This window comes from Ursus americanus, chromosome 34 (assembly GCF_024610735.1).
Source record: "Ursus americanus isolate L20-20 chromosome 34, mUrsAme1.1.p, whole genome shotgun sequence".
Classification (NCBI taxonomy): Eukaryota; Metazoa; Chordata; class Mammalia; order Carnivora; family Ursidae; genus Ursus; species Ursus americanus.
The window spans coordinates 24,691,723-24,705,925 of record NC_142160.1 but is presented as its reverse complement, the minus strand read 5'-3'; the positions used below and the strand labels follow the sequence as shown (position 1 = coordinate 24,705,925).

At 36.7% G+C, this 14,203-nt stretch overlaps 1 protein-coding gene across 4 annotated transcripts in view; it reads left to right on the top strand.

The window, feature by feature from the left end:
* The window catches only part of AGTPBP1 (ATP/GTP binding carboxypeptidase 1), a 160,962-nt gene that overhangs the window by 78,954 nt on the left and 67,805 nt on the right, over nt 1–14,203 (top strand). For all 4 annotated transcript variants that reach the window (XM_045780977.2, XM_045780979.2, XM_045780980.2 and 1 more), the window contains one exon: nt 2,850–2,966. In XM_045780977.2, coding sequence (XP_045636933.2) covers nt 2,850–2,966 — 117 coding nt within the window. The remainder of the gene's footprint in view (nt 1–2,849; nt 2,967–14,203) is intronic.

Sequence of the window (14,203 nt, the reverse complement as noted above, 5' to 3'; positions counted from 1 at the left end):
AGCTGCAATTGCTTACATTTTCTCCCACTTTATCTTAATACACTAGTTATAATAGAAAAAATAATAGATTGAATTTATTAAACATCTAGTCCTATTCTAGTCCACGCTCTTTTTTAAAAATTGAAGTATAGTTGACATACGATATTTTATTAGTTTCAGTTATATAGCAGTGATTTGACATTATCAGATATTCACCACAATAAGTCTGATTAAACTTTTTGAATTTACCATCTATGCTAGTCCCTGCTCTTTACCTATAGTAACTATTAAAGCCTCACCTCAATCCTGTAAGGTACATGATATTATTATTTCTGCTTTACAGGGCTAATAATTAGAAGAAGGAGGTACAGAAGGATTATTAATATAGCTTATAAGACGTGGGGCCAGGATTCAGAATAAAGCAATTTGATGTGAATGTCAGCTCTCTCTACCACCATATTATACCAAAATGTTATTTTTTTAAAGATTTTATTCATTTATTTGACAGAGAGAGAGGGAGAAAGTAGAGGGAGAAGGAGAAGCAGACCCCCTGCTGAGCAGGGTGCCCCACGTGGGACTTGATCCTGGGACCCTGGAATCATGACCTGAGCCGAAGGCAAACACTTAACCAACGTAGCCACTGAGGCGCTCCAGCCAAAATGTTACATTTTTTTTTTAAAGGACTGCAGAATTGTTGGCTCTTTGAGAGTGCTGAGCTGTATTATTTTTCTTCTTGACCACAGTTTGCCTCTTACTGTCATTGGCGGTTACATTTGGACTTAATTTTTCCTTTTTATCTAAATCTTATTATTTATTTCCTGTGTCAGGTGAACCTGGTACATACAGGTTTTTTGTTTTTGTTTTTTTTTTAATAATTTTTTTATTATGTTATGTTAATCACCATACAGTATATCCTTAGTTTTTGATGCAATGTTCCGTGATGCATTGTTTGAGTATAACACCCAGTGCACCATGCAATACGTGCCCTCCTTACTACCCATCACCGGCCTACAGGTTTAATATTTACTGTGTTTGTGGTTGTAGTTTTAGAGAGTGTTTTTCCTTCATCATAGTGATTCCATTTTCTTTACCCCAGATTTTTCAGTTTGGAGCATTTGTAGAAATTTGGAGGTTTAGAAGACTCATCTCCAGTAGCCAGGACTTGTCAGTATATAAACTTCAATGAGTTATTTTCCCCTCCTTTACTTTAGAAGAACTTTAAGGAGTGGTGGAAGGTGGTTGTGGTTTTTTCCCCCCTAAGGCTGTCAGTAGCTCTTCAGTAGTTTTCCCCTAAACCAAAACACAAAATTTCCTGCTCTTGACCTCCTCAAAGTGTAGTTTTTTTTACAGTGCCTGTTTTACAGATAAATTGGTTTTTTTTGAAAGAGAGCAAATATGTTTCTTTTCACAAAATAGTATTGAAAATGTTGAATTCTAGTGTGTTTAGAGAAAGAATACTTTTGTAAACTTTTTGTTATTTTGGATGCATTGTGTACTTTATTAGGTGCCAATCAAGGAAATTATATATTTTGGTTCATCAATGCATAATTTAAAGATCTATGAAATTACATATTCCTGTACTAATAATTATACAATAATTATACACTAACATGATACTCTTTAAATACACCCAGTGTTTAATATTTATGGCAAAGGAGAAAATCTTTTTATTGGTCATACAAATAATAGCTAAGTTCCTGAATATGAAATATGAGAAATATAAAGTATGTTTTTCCTTCTAAACTACTTGGTAATATGAAGTGTATACATTCAGACAGATACATGTATGTAAAGCATTATAAGGGTTGAAGCATAGTAGAATGGATTTAAGGCTAAAAGTAAGTTTGCTCTGACAATAAGATAATTGCAAAATTAAAACCCATTGAAAATTAGTAAGTGGTCTTATATCTCTCTTTAGCAATGAAGATAATGAGTTTGTATGTGTGTGAGGCCAGATTGTTGAAGGTTGTAGAGAATAGCTTGGATAGTAGGTAAGCTGACACTTGTCTTTCTGGCACAGTGTATAATAGGTGTTTGAACAGATACAGATCAAATTAATCCCAGATTAATCCTGTTTTTCTAAGGTCATACCTCCCCTTTAAATTTACCCTCTTCTTCCCTAAAGGGGCATGGAAATAATTTCTGGCTGTTTTTCAATTTTCTACTTTTTTCCCCCTGGAAAACAGAGTGTGTGGTGACACTGAGCTTCTCTAAGGGAACTTTGTTGACCATGGAATACGAGAGTATTACAATCTTTGGTTTGTCTTGAGGCAGTGCACTGACTAACAGTATGCTCTGAAATCAATGCTTAGTTTTAGATCCTGGCTCTTCTTTGCACGCTGTGTAATTTTGAGCAATCCCCTTAAGTTTCCTCTTAAGTGGAAGTAGCGATGCTGCCTACTTCATAGTGACAGATTAAATTATGTAAAATCCTTAGCATAGTCCTTCTCACACTTTCAGTGCGTAGTAAATGTTAGTTATTTTGATTACTACCACCGTCATATATTTATAGTTTTCAACTTAGTTTTCTTAAGTTTAACTGCCCTTTAATATGAGTGAAACTGTGGCAACTAAGGAGATGGAGGGGAACATCCCTTAGTCTGGATCTTGACACTAGGTTTCCTATCTTGAGGAGGCCAAATACTGTGTTCTATCAGAATAACCTTTGACAAAAACCATGATGAAATAACCAAAACGACAGCAACACAACAATGACCCAATACAAGCAAATTTCAATTTATGGTCAAATTAGTACAACCTCTATTCAGTGATTATTCTCTACATGTAATTAATGATTTGGAAAACTTTAATCTGAAATGTATTCTGTAATTGTACCTTTTTCTTAACTGGTTACATTTTTATTATTTCAGAATGATGATATTGAAACGGATATTAACAAACTAAAACCCCAGCAGGAACCCGGACGAACGATAGAAGAACTTAAAATGTATGAACACCTTTTCCCTGAGCTTGTTGATGATTTTCAGGTATAAATATAGAAAATACAACATCTTAATTGATTTTAAGAAACAGTTCTTTTTTCTTTTCCCCTCTTCCTTAGGCCTGTAACCACTGTTTTTCTTCTGCTTTTTATTTCTAAAACATGAACATAGTATTGCCTTTCTGGGTGACATTGGACAGTTACTTTAGCATTCTGAGCTGTAAACTACTTACCTGTAAAATGAGAGGGCTAGCTTATTACATTTTTGGACTAGCTTTTACATTTTTCAACACTTGGGCTCATTGCTTTAATTGGCATAGTTTTTTACTCTTTCTAAAAAATAATTTTTAAAATGGCATTTTAAAATCTTATGTTGAAGTCGTCTATCAGTTCCATCCAACTAAAAGGGGAGGTGGGAGCTGAGAAAGTGCTAAATTAAAACTGAAGTCACTGCTCGTTGGATTGTTTTTCCTGACAGTCACCATATAACTGGGGAATTTGGAGCAAGGGGAGGACGACTTGAAATCTTTTTATCTGAGTTGGTTCACAGGGAGAGTGACTTCTTGTTAACATTTCTTACCCACATTTATTTACCAGAATGTGCTTACTTAGTGTGGGTTACACAGCAAGTAAACCTGAGTTTCTTATTCTCACTCAGCTGCTCCCTTATGGTGGGTCTTTGAACAAGTCCTTAAAGTTGCCTAGGATCTTAAACGGTAAAATAAAGCATTCGAACCAGATAATCTCAGATTATCTCAAATGTATTTATTCAGATTTATTCAGCTCTTACTGCAGGCCCCCATGCCTCCCAAATCCATACATTTAATTCCTAGTTGCTTAAAGAAAAAGACTTTAATGTAAGGTTATATGTGAGAAATTAAAAAAAGGAAGTACAGTTGACCCTTGAAAAACATGGGGGTTAGGGGTGCCAACCTCCCAATAGAGTAAAAAAATGCATGTATAACTTTTGACTCCCCCAAAACTTACTTAATAGCCTACTGTTTACTGAAATCCTTACCAATAATATAAGCAGTTGATTAACACATTTTGTGTGCTATATGTATTATATATTGTATTCATACAGAAAAGTAGGCTAAGGAAAAGAAAACAGTATTAAGGAAATCATAAAGAAGTGAACTGTACTGTATGTATCAGAAAAAAATCCGTGTGTGAGCAGACCCATGCAGTCACACCTTGTTGCTCAAGGGTGAGCTGGGCTGTGCTTGCTAGCTAATGTTTATACTTCACAGTTCTCATTTTTCAGGGTTCTCTGGGAATTTAGGAGCCTTGGATGCACTAGGAGCCCCAGCAGGTTTGCCCTTCCTCCCCCTTCCCCAATTCCTCCCCCTTCCCCAGTTCAGATTGGGGGGATGTTGGAGGGTACTCTGAAATCAGGGGAACTAGAAGGAAGACAGGGATAAAGGAGAGCACTATTTGTCAAAAAGAGAAAAAGAATGCAGGAGGAGGCATTTGGGAAAGGATACAGGGTGATTTTCTCCCACTGAACCTACCAGAAGTATCTGGCTACTCTTTCAGCACCTTTGTGCCCAGCTAAGAACTCAAAATAGAACCCTGGAGATAATAAATACTGCTAACTCAATGCAGAAAAATATTGTGGAAGGGATTAATTATTATCTGAAGAAGTCACCTACTCTCTCCTCTCTGTGTGTATAAGAGCTATATAACATGATTAAAACTGGTAAGAGTTTTATGGACAGCACTGGAGGAGATAATGCTTAGTGAAATAAGTCAAGCAGAGAAAGACAACTATCATATGATTTCTCTCATCTATGGAACATAAGAACTAGAATGATCAGTAGGGGAAGAAAGGGATAAAGAAAGGGGGGTAATCAGAAGGGGGAATGAAACATGAGAGACTATGGACTATGAGAAACAAACTGAGGGCTACAGAGGGGAGGGGGGTGGGGGAATGGGATAGACTGGTGATGGGTAGTAAGGAGGGCACATATTGCATGGTGCACTGGGTGTTATACACAACTAATGAATCATCGAGCCTTACATCGAAAACCGGGGATGTACTGTATGGTGACTAACATAATATAATAAAAAATCATTATTAATAAAAAAAAAAACTGGTAAGAGTTTTGATGTGGGCATAAAGAAAAATTTTTTAATGGGTGTCAAGGCCAGGATTTTTTTTTTTTTTTTAAAGATTTTATTTATTTATTTGACAGAGATAGAGACAGCCAGCGAGAGAGGGAACACAATCAGGGAGAGTGGGAGAGGAAGAAGCAGGCTCCTAGCGGAGGAGCCTGATGTGGGGCTCGATCCCATAATGCCGGGATCACGCCCTGAGCCGCAGGCAGACGCTTAACCGCTGTGCCACTCAGGCGCCCCAAGGCCAGGATTTTTGTTCTCATTCTTTCGCAGGCCACTTCTTCTTTCTTGTAGGCTGTGATGGTGAGTTCTTGTATGTTTGCCTGTTAATTCATCACCTGAAACAGGCTACACTTGATGGTTTCCTCTGGGCACCTACCAGCTGGCCAGCTTGTTCTTTAGTTTGGCTGCTCATGTGAGAGCAGTTTCCTACTTTTGGTCTGACTTGGCCAGGGTCAGATAGTAAAGACAGGTTTGTCGGAGTGCAAGTGCTCTGAAAAGTCTCCCCAAGTGAGTCACTCCTTTTTATTATGTTTAAGGAAAAGAAGCCGCTTCAGATATTTCAGATAACATGTATTTATTAATGTGTCTTCTCTATTTTGTCATAAAGTTTAATGTAGAACAGCTGTATTTCTGTAGCATGTGTTATGGAGAATAGCACATTATCTTTTATTTACATAACTGGAAAATCATTTCTAAAGTAGTTGTGTTGGCACTTGACTGTCTTTCTCATTTTTAAATTAGAGGAATGCATTGTTCAAATACTTTAATCTCTATTTTTTTTTTTTTAAAGATTTTATTCATTTATGTGACAGAGAGACAGCCAGCGAGAGAGGGAACACAGCAGGGGGAGTGGGAGAGGAAGAAGCAGGCTCCTAGCGGAGGAGCCTGATGTGGGGCTCGATCCCAGAACGCCGGGATCACGCCCTGAGCCGAAGGCAGACGCTTTAACGACTGCGCCACCCAGGCGCCCCTAATCTCTATTTTTTGAAGTGTGTGTTGGAACTATAAGCAGGAGTATTTAAGTTTTATATATATATATACACACACACATATATATATATAGTTTTTTAAAAAGATTTTATGTATTTATTCATGAGAGACACAGAGAGAGGCAGAGGGAGAAGCAGGCTCCCGCCGAGCAGGGAGCCCGATGTGGGACGCGATTCCAGGACCCTGGGATCATGACCTGAGCCAAAGGCAGACATTCAACCGACAGAGCCACCCAAGTGCCCTAAGTGATATATTTTTGAGAATTAAAGATATTGGTTGGTTCCAGATGAGAAGTATTTGAAAGTATTTTTTCAGCCATCATCTTACCAAATACTGGCAGATAATGACATATTAAACATAAATGAAATTAATTTTGATTATGACTTTTTCCATTTGGATTTGCATGTCATTTTTATATCAACCATGGAGCTTAAAATTACTTGATGTGTGTGTTGGGATTCTGAACACTACCCGCTTTGTTTCCAGATGTGTTAAGGCTACTGTTCAGTGGCCAGATGGAGGGAAATTGAATGCATTTGAAGGCAATATATAGAATTGTTAATTATCAACAGACTTTTTGAAGGATCTTACCATGCTTTTAAAACTATAATTATTTATTCATAGTGACAATTACAGTTTTATTTGCTTTTGTTAATAGCAGAATATTGGAAGTGTCAAAATTTTGAATTTTCACAGCTCTTTTTTCATATGCCTGTGGTCCATGATGACAGTTACCATATGGACTGTTGTTTTTCTTTTTTTCCTCTTTTTATTTTGGTTTTAAATTTTTATTAAAGTTATGTATGAACAGAGTTTAAGAGTTACATAGTTTTACATAGTTTAATCAGGAAGAACTGGGTCCCCTTCCCACTTGATGTTTCCTGGAGTCACTTTTAGCATGTTTTTGAAGTTGAAATCCTCACGTATCTGAATGGTAGGCTTCCAGTGCCATCTCTTGATTTTCTTGCTTTTTTTTTTTTTTTTTTCAATTGTCATGGTAAGGTAGGCATCCAGTAATTCAGTCTTCTTTTCCAGGATGTATATTTTTAAGTTAAAAGTTTCCCTCCAATTACTGTTTTAGCTGTATCACATGTTTTAATATTTAGTATTTTCATTATCTTTGTTTTGAAACTTGATTTCATTATGATTTTTTCTTTGATTCATTGGTAGTGTCAGAGTTGGCTTTTTGATTTCCAATTTTGTATTTATCTTTTTAGTGATTTCTAGCATTTTGTAGCAGGGAGTCCAATGTGGGGCTCAATCTTGGGACCCTGAGATCATGACCTGAGCCTAAGGCACACGCTTAACTGAGCCACCTAGGTGCCCCAAAAGGACATCCTTTATGATTAGAATCTTTTGAAATTTTTGACGCTTATTTTATAGCATGGAATTTGGTCAGCTTTTGTTACTGTTACTTGTATCCTTGGAGAGAACTCTTCTGCAACTGTCAGGCACAGTTACATGTTTTCCCATTGGGATAAGATTGCTCATCATGTTGAGAAGATCTTTTCTGTCCTAGATTTTTATTGCAGTGCTATCAGTTACTGTGAAAAATGTGTTAAAATGTTCTCACTGTGGTTGCAAGTGTGTCTCTTCCTTTTTGTAGGTCAGTTTTTGTTACGTATTTTTTTTTTAAGATTTTTATTGATTTATTTTGACAGAGAGAGACAGCCAGCGAGAGAGGGAACACAAGCAGGGGGAGTGGGAGAGGAAGAAGCAGGCTCCTAGCGGAGAAGCCTGATGTGGGGCTCGATCCCAGAACGCTGGGATCACGCCCTGAGCTGAAGGCAGATGCTTAACGACTGCACCACCCAGGCGCCCCTGTTATGTATTTTTGAGGCTAGTTATTTATTGCATATAAATGAGAACTGATTTCTGTTCCTTCAGAAATGAACTTTTTTTAAAAAAGATTATTTTATTTTAGAGCAAGTAGGGGGTGGGGGAGAGGAAGAGGGAGAAGGAGAATCCCAGGCAGATTTCCTGCTGAGTGTGGAGCCCAATGCAGGGCTCTATCCCAGGACCCTAAGGTCATGACCTGAGCCAAAATCAAGAGTCCAACGCTTAACCAGCTGAACCACCCATGCATCCCTGAAATGAACTTTTTATTTTTTTTAAGATTTTATTTATTTATTTGACAGAGAGAGAGACAGCCAGTGAGAGAGGGAACACAAGCAGGGGGAGTGGGAGAGGAAGAAGCAGGCTCCCAGCAGGGAGCCCAATTGGGGGATTGATCCCAAGACTCCGGGATCATGCCCTGAGCCGAAGGCAGATGCTTAACGACTGAGCCACCCAGGTGCCCCCTGAAATGAACTTTTAATAGTTATGAAGTTACTTGATGCTGTAAAGTTGCTTATCTCTAAGAATTTAAGGCAAAAAAGTTAAAAAAAAAATTAGTGTAGCTAAATTAACTTTGGTGACTTGCCTGGTGTCTTTTATTTTTACTTTATTTTATTTTTGAGAGAGGGAGAGCACATGAGTTGTGGGGAGGGGGAGGGGGAGGGAGAGAATCTTGAGCAGGCTCCTTGCCCAGTGCAGGCTCAGTCCCACAACTCTGAGATCACGACCTGTGCTGAAATCAGGAGTCAGATGCTCAACCTACCAGGCCAGTCAGGTGCCCCTTGCCTGGTATTTTTTTAAGTCTTTTTACTTTCAACTTTTTGATATCCTTAGATGTGTATCTTTTTAAACAGTATATAGTTGGATTTTAAAAAATCGAGTCTTAGTCTTTACCATTTAACTGGAGCATTTAGTTCATTTACATATAATTATTACTGTATTTGGATTTCTATTTATAAGACCTTATTTTGTGTTTTCAGTTGTTTCATCTCCATATCTTTGTCTTTTTTTTTTTTTTTGGCTTTCATTTGGGTTGACTTTTTTTTCACTTTTTCACCCTTATTTGTTTGAAAACTATACAGTCTTGTTATTTTTTATTTTAATCAACTTTGTTGAGGTATAATTTACAGACAATAAACTGCATTCTTCTGACGTGTAAGTTTGAGTATTGACATATTTACCGAAATTCTAGCTACTCTTGATGTTGTAACATACATTTTTATTATTCTGACGTTAATGGGAACTTTTCGTCTTTCTTTTAATTATAAAAGGAAACTTGGAATACTTTAAGTATAATCACCTCCCAAACCAATATACACACTTTTAATTTATGTTTTAAGTCTAGCTTAAAAAAAAAATCCATATGATGGTACTGCTTTGTGTTTTACATTCAGTGTTAAAGACTTACAGACATTTTTACTACTTTTTTGTTTTTTACTTCTTGTTTCTTAGACCTTCAGTCTGACTCACTTTCCTTCTGCTAGAATTAATGTCTTTTAGTGTCAGTCCCTCTCTCTCTTTTGGTCTGAAAGTGTATTTACTTTGTAGTCATTCCTGAAAGTTAGTTTCTCTGGCTAATTTCTAAAAATTAGCTTTATTGAATTACAATTTACATGCAGTAAATCATTCTTCTTTAAGTTCAGTGAGTTTTGACAAATTCATACTACTGTGCAACTCCCAACCCAGTCAAGATACAGAATTATTCCTGTCACTTCAGGTGTCTCCCTGGGCCCCTGTGTCTGTGTTTTCAGTCTCCTCACTTGCCCAGGTAACGGCTGATCTGCTCTCTGTCACTGTAGGTTAATTTTGCCTGTTCTGGAACTTCTCCTAACTGGAATCTATGTGAATGTACTTTGTGTAAGGCCTCTATGCTCGTCCTAGGGTTTTGAGATTCACTGATGTTATTGCATGTATCGTTGGCTCTTGCCTGATTGCTGAGTAGTATTTCATTGTATGGATGTACCACAATTTCTTTATCTGCTCGCTTGATGAATACTGGAATGTTTGCAGTTTGGGGCTGCTGTGAGTAAAATCCATACTAGCATCTATGTAAAAAGCTTTTTGTGGAAATTTGCCTTCATTTCTCTTGGGTAAATACCTGTGAGTGAAATTGCTGTGTAGTATGTATGGGAAGTGTATATTTTCGCTTAATAATACAGTGTTTCTGGTGACTTTCAAGGTAATTTCTTTAGTTCATGCACCACAGTTTGCCAGTAGTTTTGACTAAGGGCGGGTATTCTTTTCTAAATCTTGTTTGGGATTCACTGTCTTTTGGAATCTGAGTTTTTTCCTCTTAGGGCTTGGGAAGACTCATCTCTACTCCAGATACTGCCTTTTTCTCTTTCCTTCTCTCTTTTCTTTTGGCATTACTTATTGGATGTAGACTTTTTTACTCTCTTCCCTATCTTTTAACTCTTTTTCATGCTTTCCTTCTCTCTCTATGCTGCATTCAACTAAATTCATTCAAGCAGTCTGCCAGTTCTGTAATTTAATTTTTGGCTCTTTCTGATTGGTCATTACAAACATCCATTAGGCGTTCAAACTTGTTTTATTTTGGTTTTAGAAGGTTTTAAAGAAAACCTGTTTCATTGCTCTTAAAGTTCTTGTTTCTTGTCTTTGAACATATTACATGTAGCCATTTAATTAGTCTTATAATTTTAGTGTCTGAAATTCTTGCAGGTCTTTTTCTACATCTGTTTTGGTTCCTTCTCTTCTAGTTGCTTAATTTTTGTTTTAGTTGAGTTTTGTTTTTGTTTTTTGTTTTCCTATGAGCTGATTATTTTCTTTATAATTCTGTTTGTGGAGCTAATATAGACAGGCACTCTTATAGGTTACGTTCCTCCTTGAGGGTTTTTGAACCACTCAGATAATGTGAATTCCAGCTGCAGTCTGTGTGATGTGACGACAGACTTTTGGTACCAATTTATGAGTAGTGATGTTTTTTACCCTCTTAGTGCTAAGGTTTGAGACTGTTGGTTTTCTTTTCTCTTTATTTCATGGTGGGGACATTTCTAGGCGATTTATATCACAGGTTTCGCTCTCTGGGGTTTCATCTTTATGGAAGGAGGCTCTTTTGGTAGACTCCCCACCTTATGCAGAACCTTATGCAGGTTCTGGGATAGTCTCCTACTCTTTATACTCTAAGATACAAAAACCTAAACCCCAGGTCACCTGGTTTAGCACATGTTTTCCAAGTGAAAGCTACCTTCAGTCTTACCACTTTGGGATCCCAACTTCATTACTATTTGCTCTTTATTTTTGCTGTTTTATCCACATGTTGTATTTAAAATATTTTAATATCTGACAATTGTAAAGAATTCCTGTGGGTTGATACCTAGCTCACCATGTTTCCCACGGCAGAATTATTTTTTTTTTATTTTAGAATTACAGGGTCACATTTTAATTCCTGAATTTTACAGTTCAGCATTAAAATCACCACATGTATACAAATGGTATAAAACAAGCACAGTGGTACTTTTAATACAAAATAAACATCCGTTTTATGAAAAAACTATCTTTCGTATCTACACAGGCAGCCCACGTTTTCCAAACAATAGTCAAAGTTAAATTAACTACAAAGTTCTCCAGAACAGGGAAAACTGCTTCAGTTTAAGTTCTTTCAGGAAAAATGGGCCCATAACACATATTACAAGGGTGATCTGAAGATTGTAGCTGGAATTACTATTTTTAGTTTTTTTTCCCAATGCATGAAATTGTCATTTGGGGGGATGTTCTCAATTCAGCATGATCTCAGATCATAGATGAGCAGACTAACATCAAAATATTTACAGTTAACTTACTGTTCTAAAAATAAAACCTCTTAACTCTTTGCCTCAACTTACTATTTTAAATTCATTTATGTACATGGAATGTGCTTACACTCTTTTAAAAAAGAAGCTTCCATATTACACTCTTGTTTGTTTATGGGAAAGCTTCATCTGCTGCATACTGACTTTGATACTGAAGTAACTTTGTGGATCAAAGTGGCATCTAGATATTAAGTGCCATTTAATTCAGCACTATTGTTTGTATGCTAGTCTTTATAAATCAACAGAGTTTTTCCCCTTCAACAGCTGTAATGCAGAGCCACCTACCTATTCCCTTCTTTGTGCCTCCACTGTCTGCTTGGGTTAGAGGTGGTACAGGGGCTGAGAGTGAATCGTTTTTGAGTCCCTAGTTGTTTTTTTTTTTAATAATTATTATGTTAGTCACCATACAGTACATCTCTAGTTTTTGATGTAAAGTTCCATGATACAGTGGGTATTTAAGGAATGAATCACAAAGGAAAAGATTCTTGATTTTCACGACATAATGTGTGTAAAAGAAGTTAAAGAAAATTAAAAGATGAAGTGCAAATTCAGAAAAATATTTGTAAAAAATGGATTAGAGGATTTGTGTGTGTGTGTGTGTGTGTGTGTGTCTGTGTGTATATATATATATTTGTAATGTAGAAATTTATACAATAAAATAAGAAAAACCCTGTATTCCAAGAACAGATAAGTTAACCTGTGAAGAATTAAACCAGTTAACAGATGTATAGAAATTTTTTTGCTTTTCTCATAGAGAAATTCAAATTAAAATAGCATCAGACGATACCTCTTACCTACCATTTTTGAGAAAATGTTTTAAAACTATAGTACCTAATGCTGGCAAGGAAGAGGAGCAGTTGAAATAGATAATCTCATACCCAGTTACTGAGAATAAGCATTAAGATAAGTATTGTTGGAGAGTATTTGGACAATTTGTATTAAACATTAAAATTGATTATAGTGTCTGACCCTGTAATTCCATGTCAGTGGTTAGGAAATCATCCTAAACAAAGAAAAATTTTATGCAAAGAAAAAATTTTATGTTCATTATAGAATTCTTTATAATAGCAAAATTTTGTAAGTGGCTTAATTAATTTTGTAAGTGGCTTAACTATACACTTTGTTCCTGTGTTTAAATCCTTCTCTGTTGTATAAAGGATTTAATCCCAACTGTGGAATAAAGGTTAAATCGATTGTGGTATATTTCTTTGGTAGAGTCTTACATAGACAAAAAAAATATCTCTATAAGTATAAAAATAGAAGGTTACTTGACCTGTCAGCAGCATCCTTTTCTTAAACTTGGCTTCTAGGACATTTTTCTTCGCTGGTGTTTGTCTTTCCAGACTGGCTTTTCCTTCTCCATCTCCTCTTCTGTTTTATCTTGATTTCCTCAGGCCCTGTAGATTGATTGTAGTGCCTCAGCGTTCAGTCTTGTCTCTTCTCTTTAGTTCTTTCCATTGATGATTTTCAGTCTCATGGTTTGGAATAATACCTGTCTGCTAATGACTCCCAAGTATTTCTCTTCTGGATGGATATTTCTTCTCAATTCTAGACTCATATGTCTAATTGCCTACTTTAATAGCTCACATTTAATCTTTCAGAGCTAAACTGATGCTTTTCATTTATTTAGGCAAACACTTTGGCGCCATGTGTTAGAGACACCTGTCTGTACCTTCTGTCCTGCATCTGGTCTTTTACAATATCATGGCAGTTCTGGCTTACGGTGCATTTAGAATCCAACCCCTTCTTACCAACTTTCCTAGACTCTGAATTGGTCCCCTGCTTCTATTCTTCTCTCCTCAGTCCTCAGAAGGACATTAGAGCAGTCGTTCTCAACTGGGATGATTTTGTCTCCAGGGAATATATGACAATGTCTGGAGACATTTTTGGTGATCACAAATGGGTGGGGATGCTACTGTTCAGAGGAGAGAGGCCAGGGATGCTTCCAGATGTCCTACAGTACGCAAGACAGTGTTGCCCATCTTGCTACCCCTGACACCTGAAATATAGAACCAAAACCCAACAAAAAAGAAATACATAAACACACACACACACACACACACACACACACACACACACACATACATAATTTCAAATTTTTATTTAAATTCTTGTTAGTTAACATATAGGGTAAAATTGGTTTCATATATAGAATTTAGTGACTGATGACTTACCTATAACAGCCAGTGCTCATCACAAGTGCCCTTCTTAATGCCCACCTCCCTCTATTAACCCACAGTTTGTTCTCTGTAGTTAAGAGTCTCTTATGGTTTGCCTGCCTCTCTCTATATTTAGATTAAATGTCTCAACCCCTATGGTTAAGAAACCCTGTACTCCCAAGTGGTTAAGAAACAAGGTGCTTACAGGTTCTATTTTGTTTTTGTTTTTTTGTTTTTTTTCATAAACATAAGTCATCTCATGGCACTCCTCTTCCCCAAACTCTCTATTGGCTCCCAGTGTCATTCAGAGTAAAACCCAAAATTCTTAAAATAGCCTGCAAAGCCCTACAGTATCTGGTCCTCTTTAA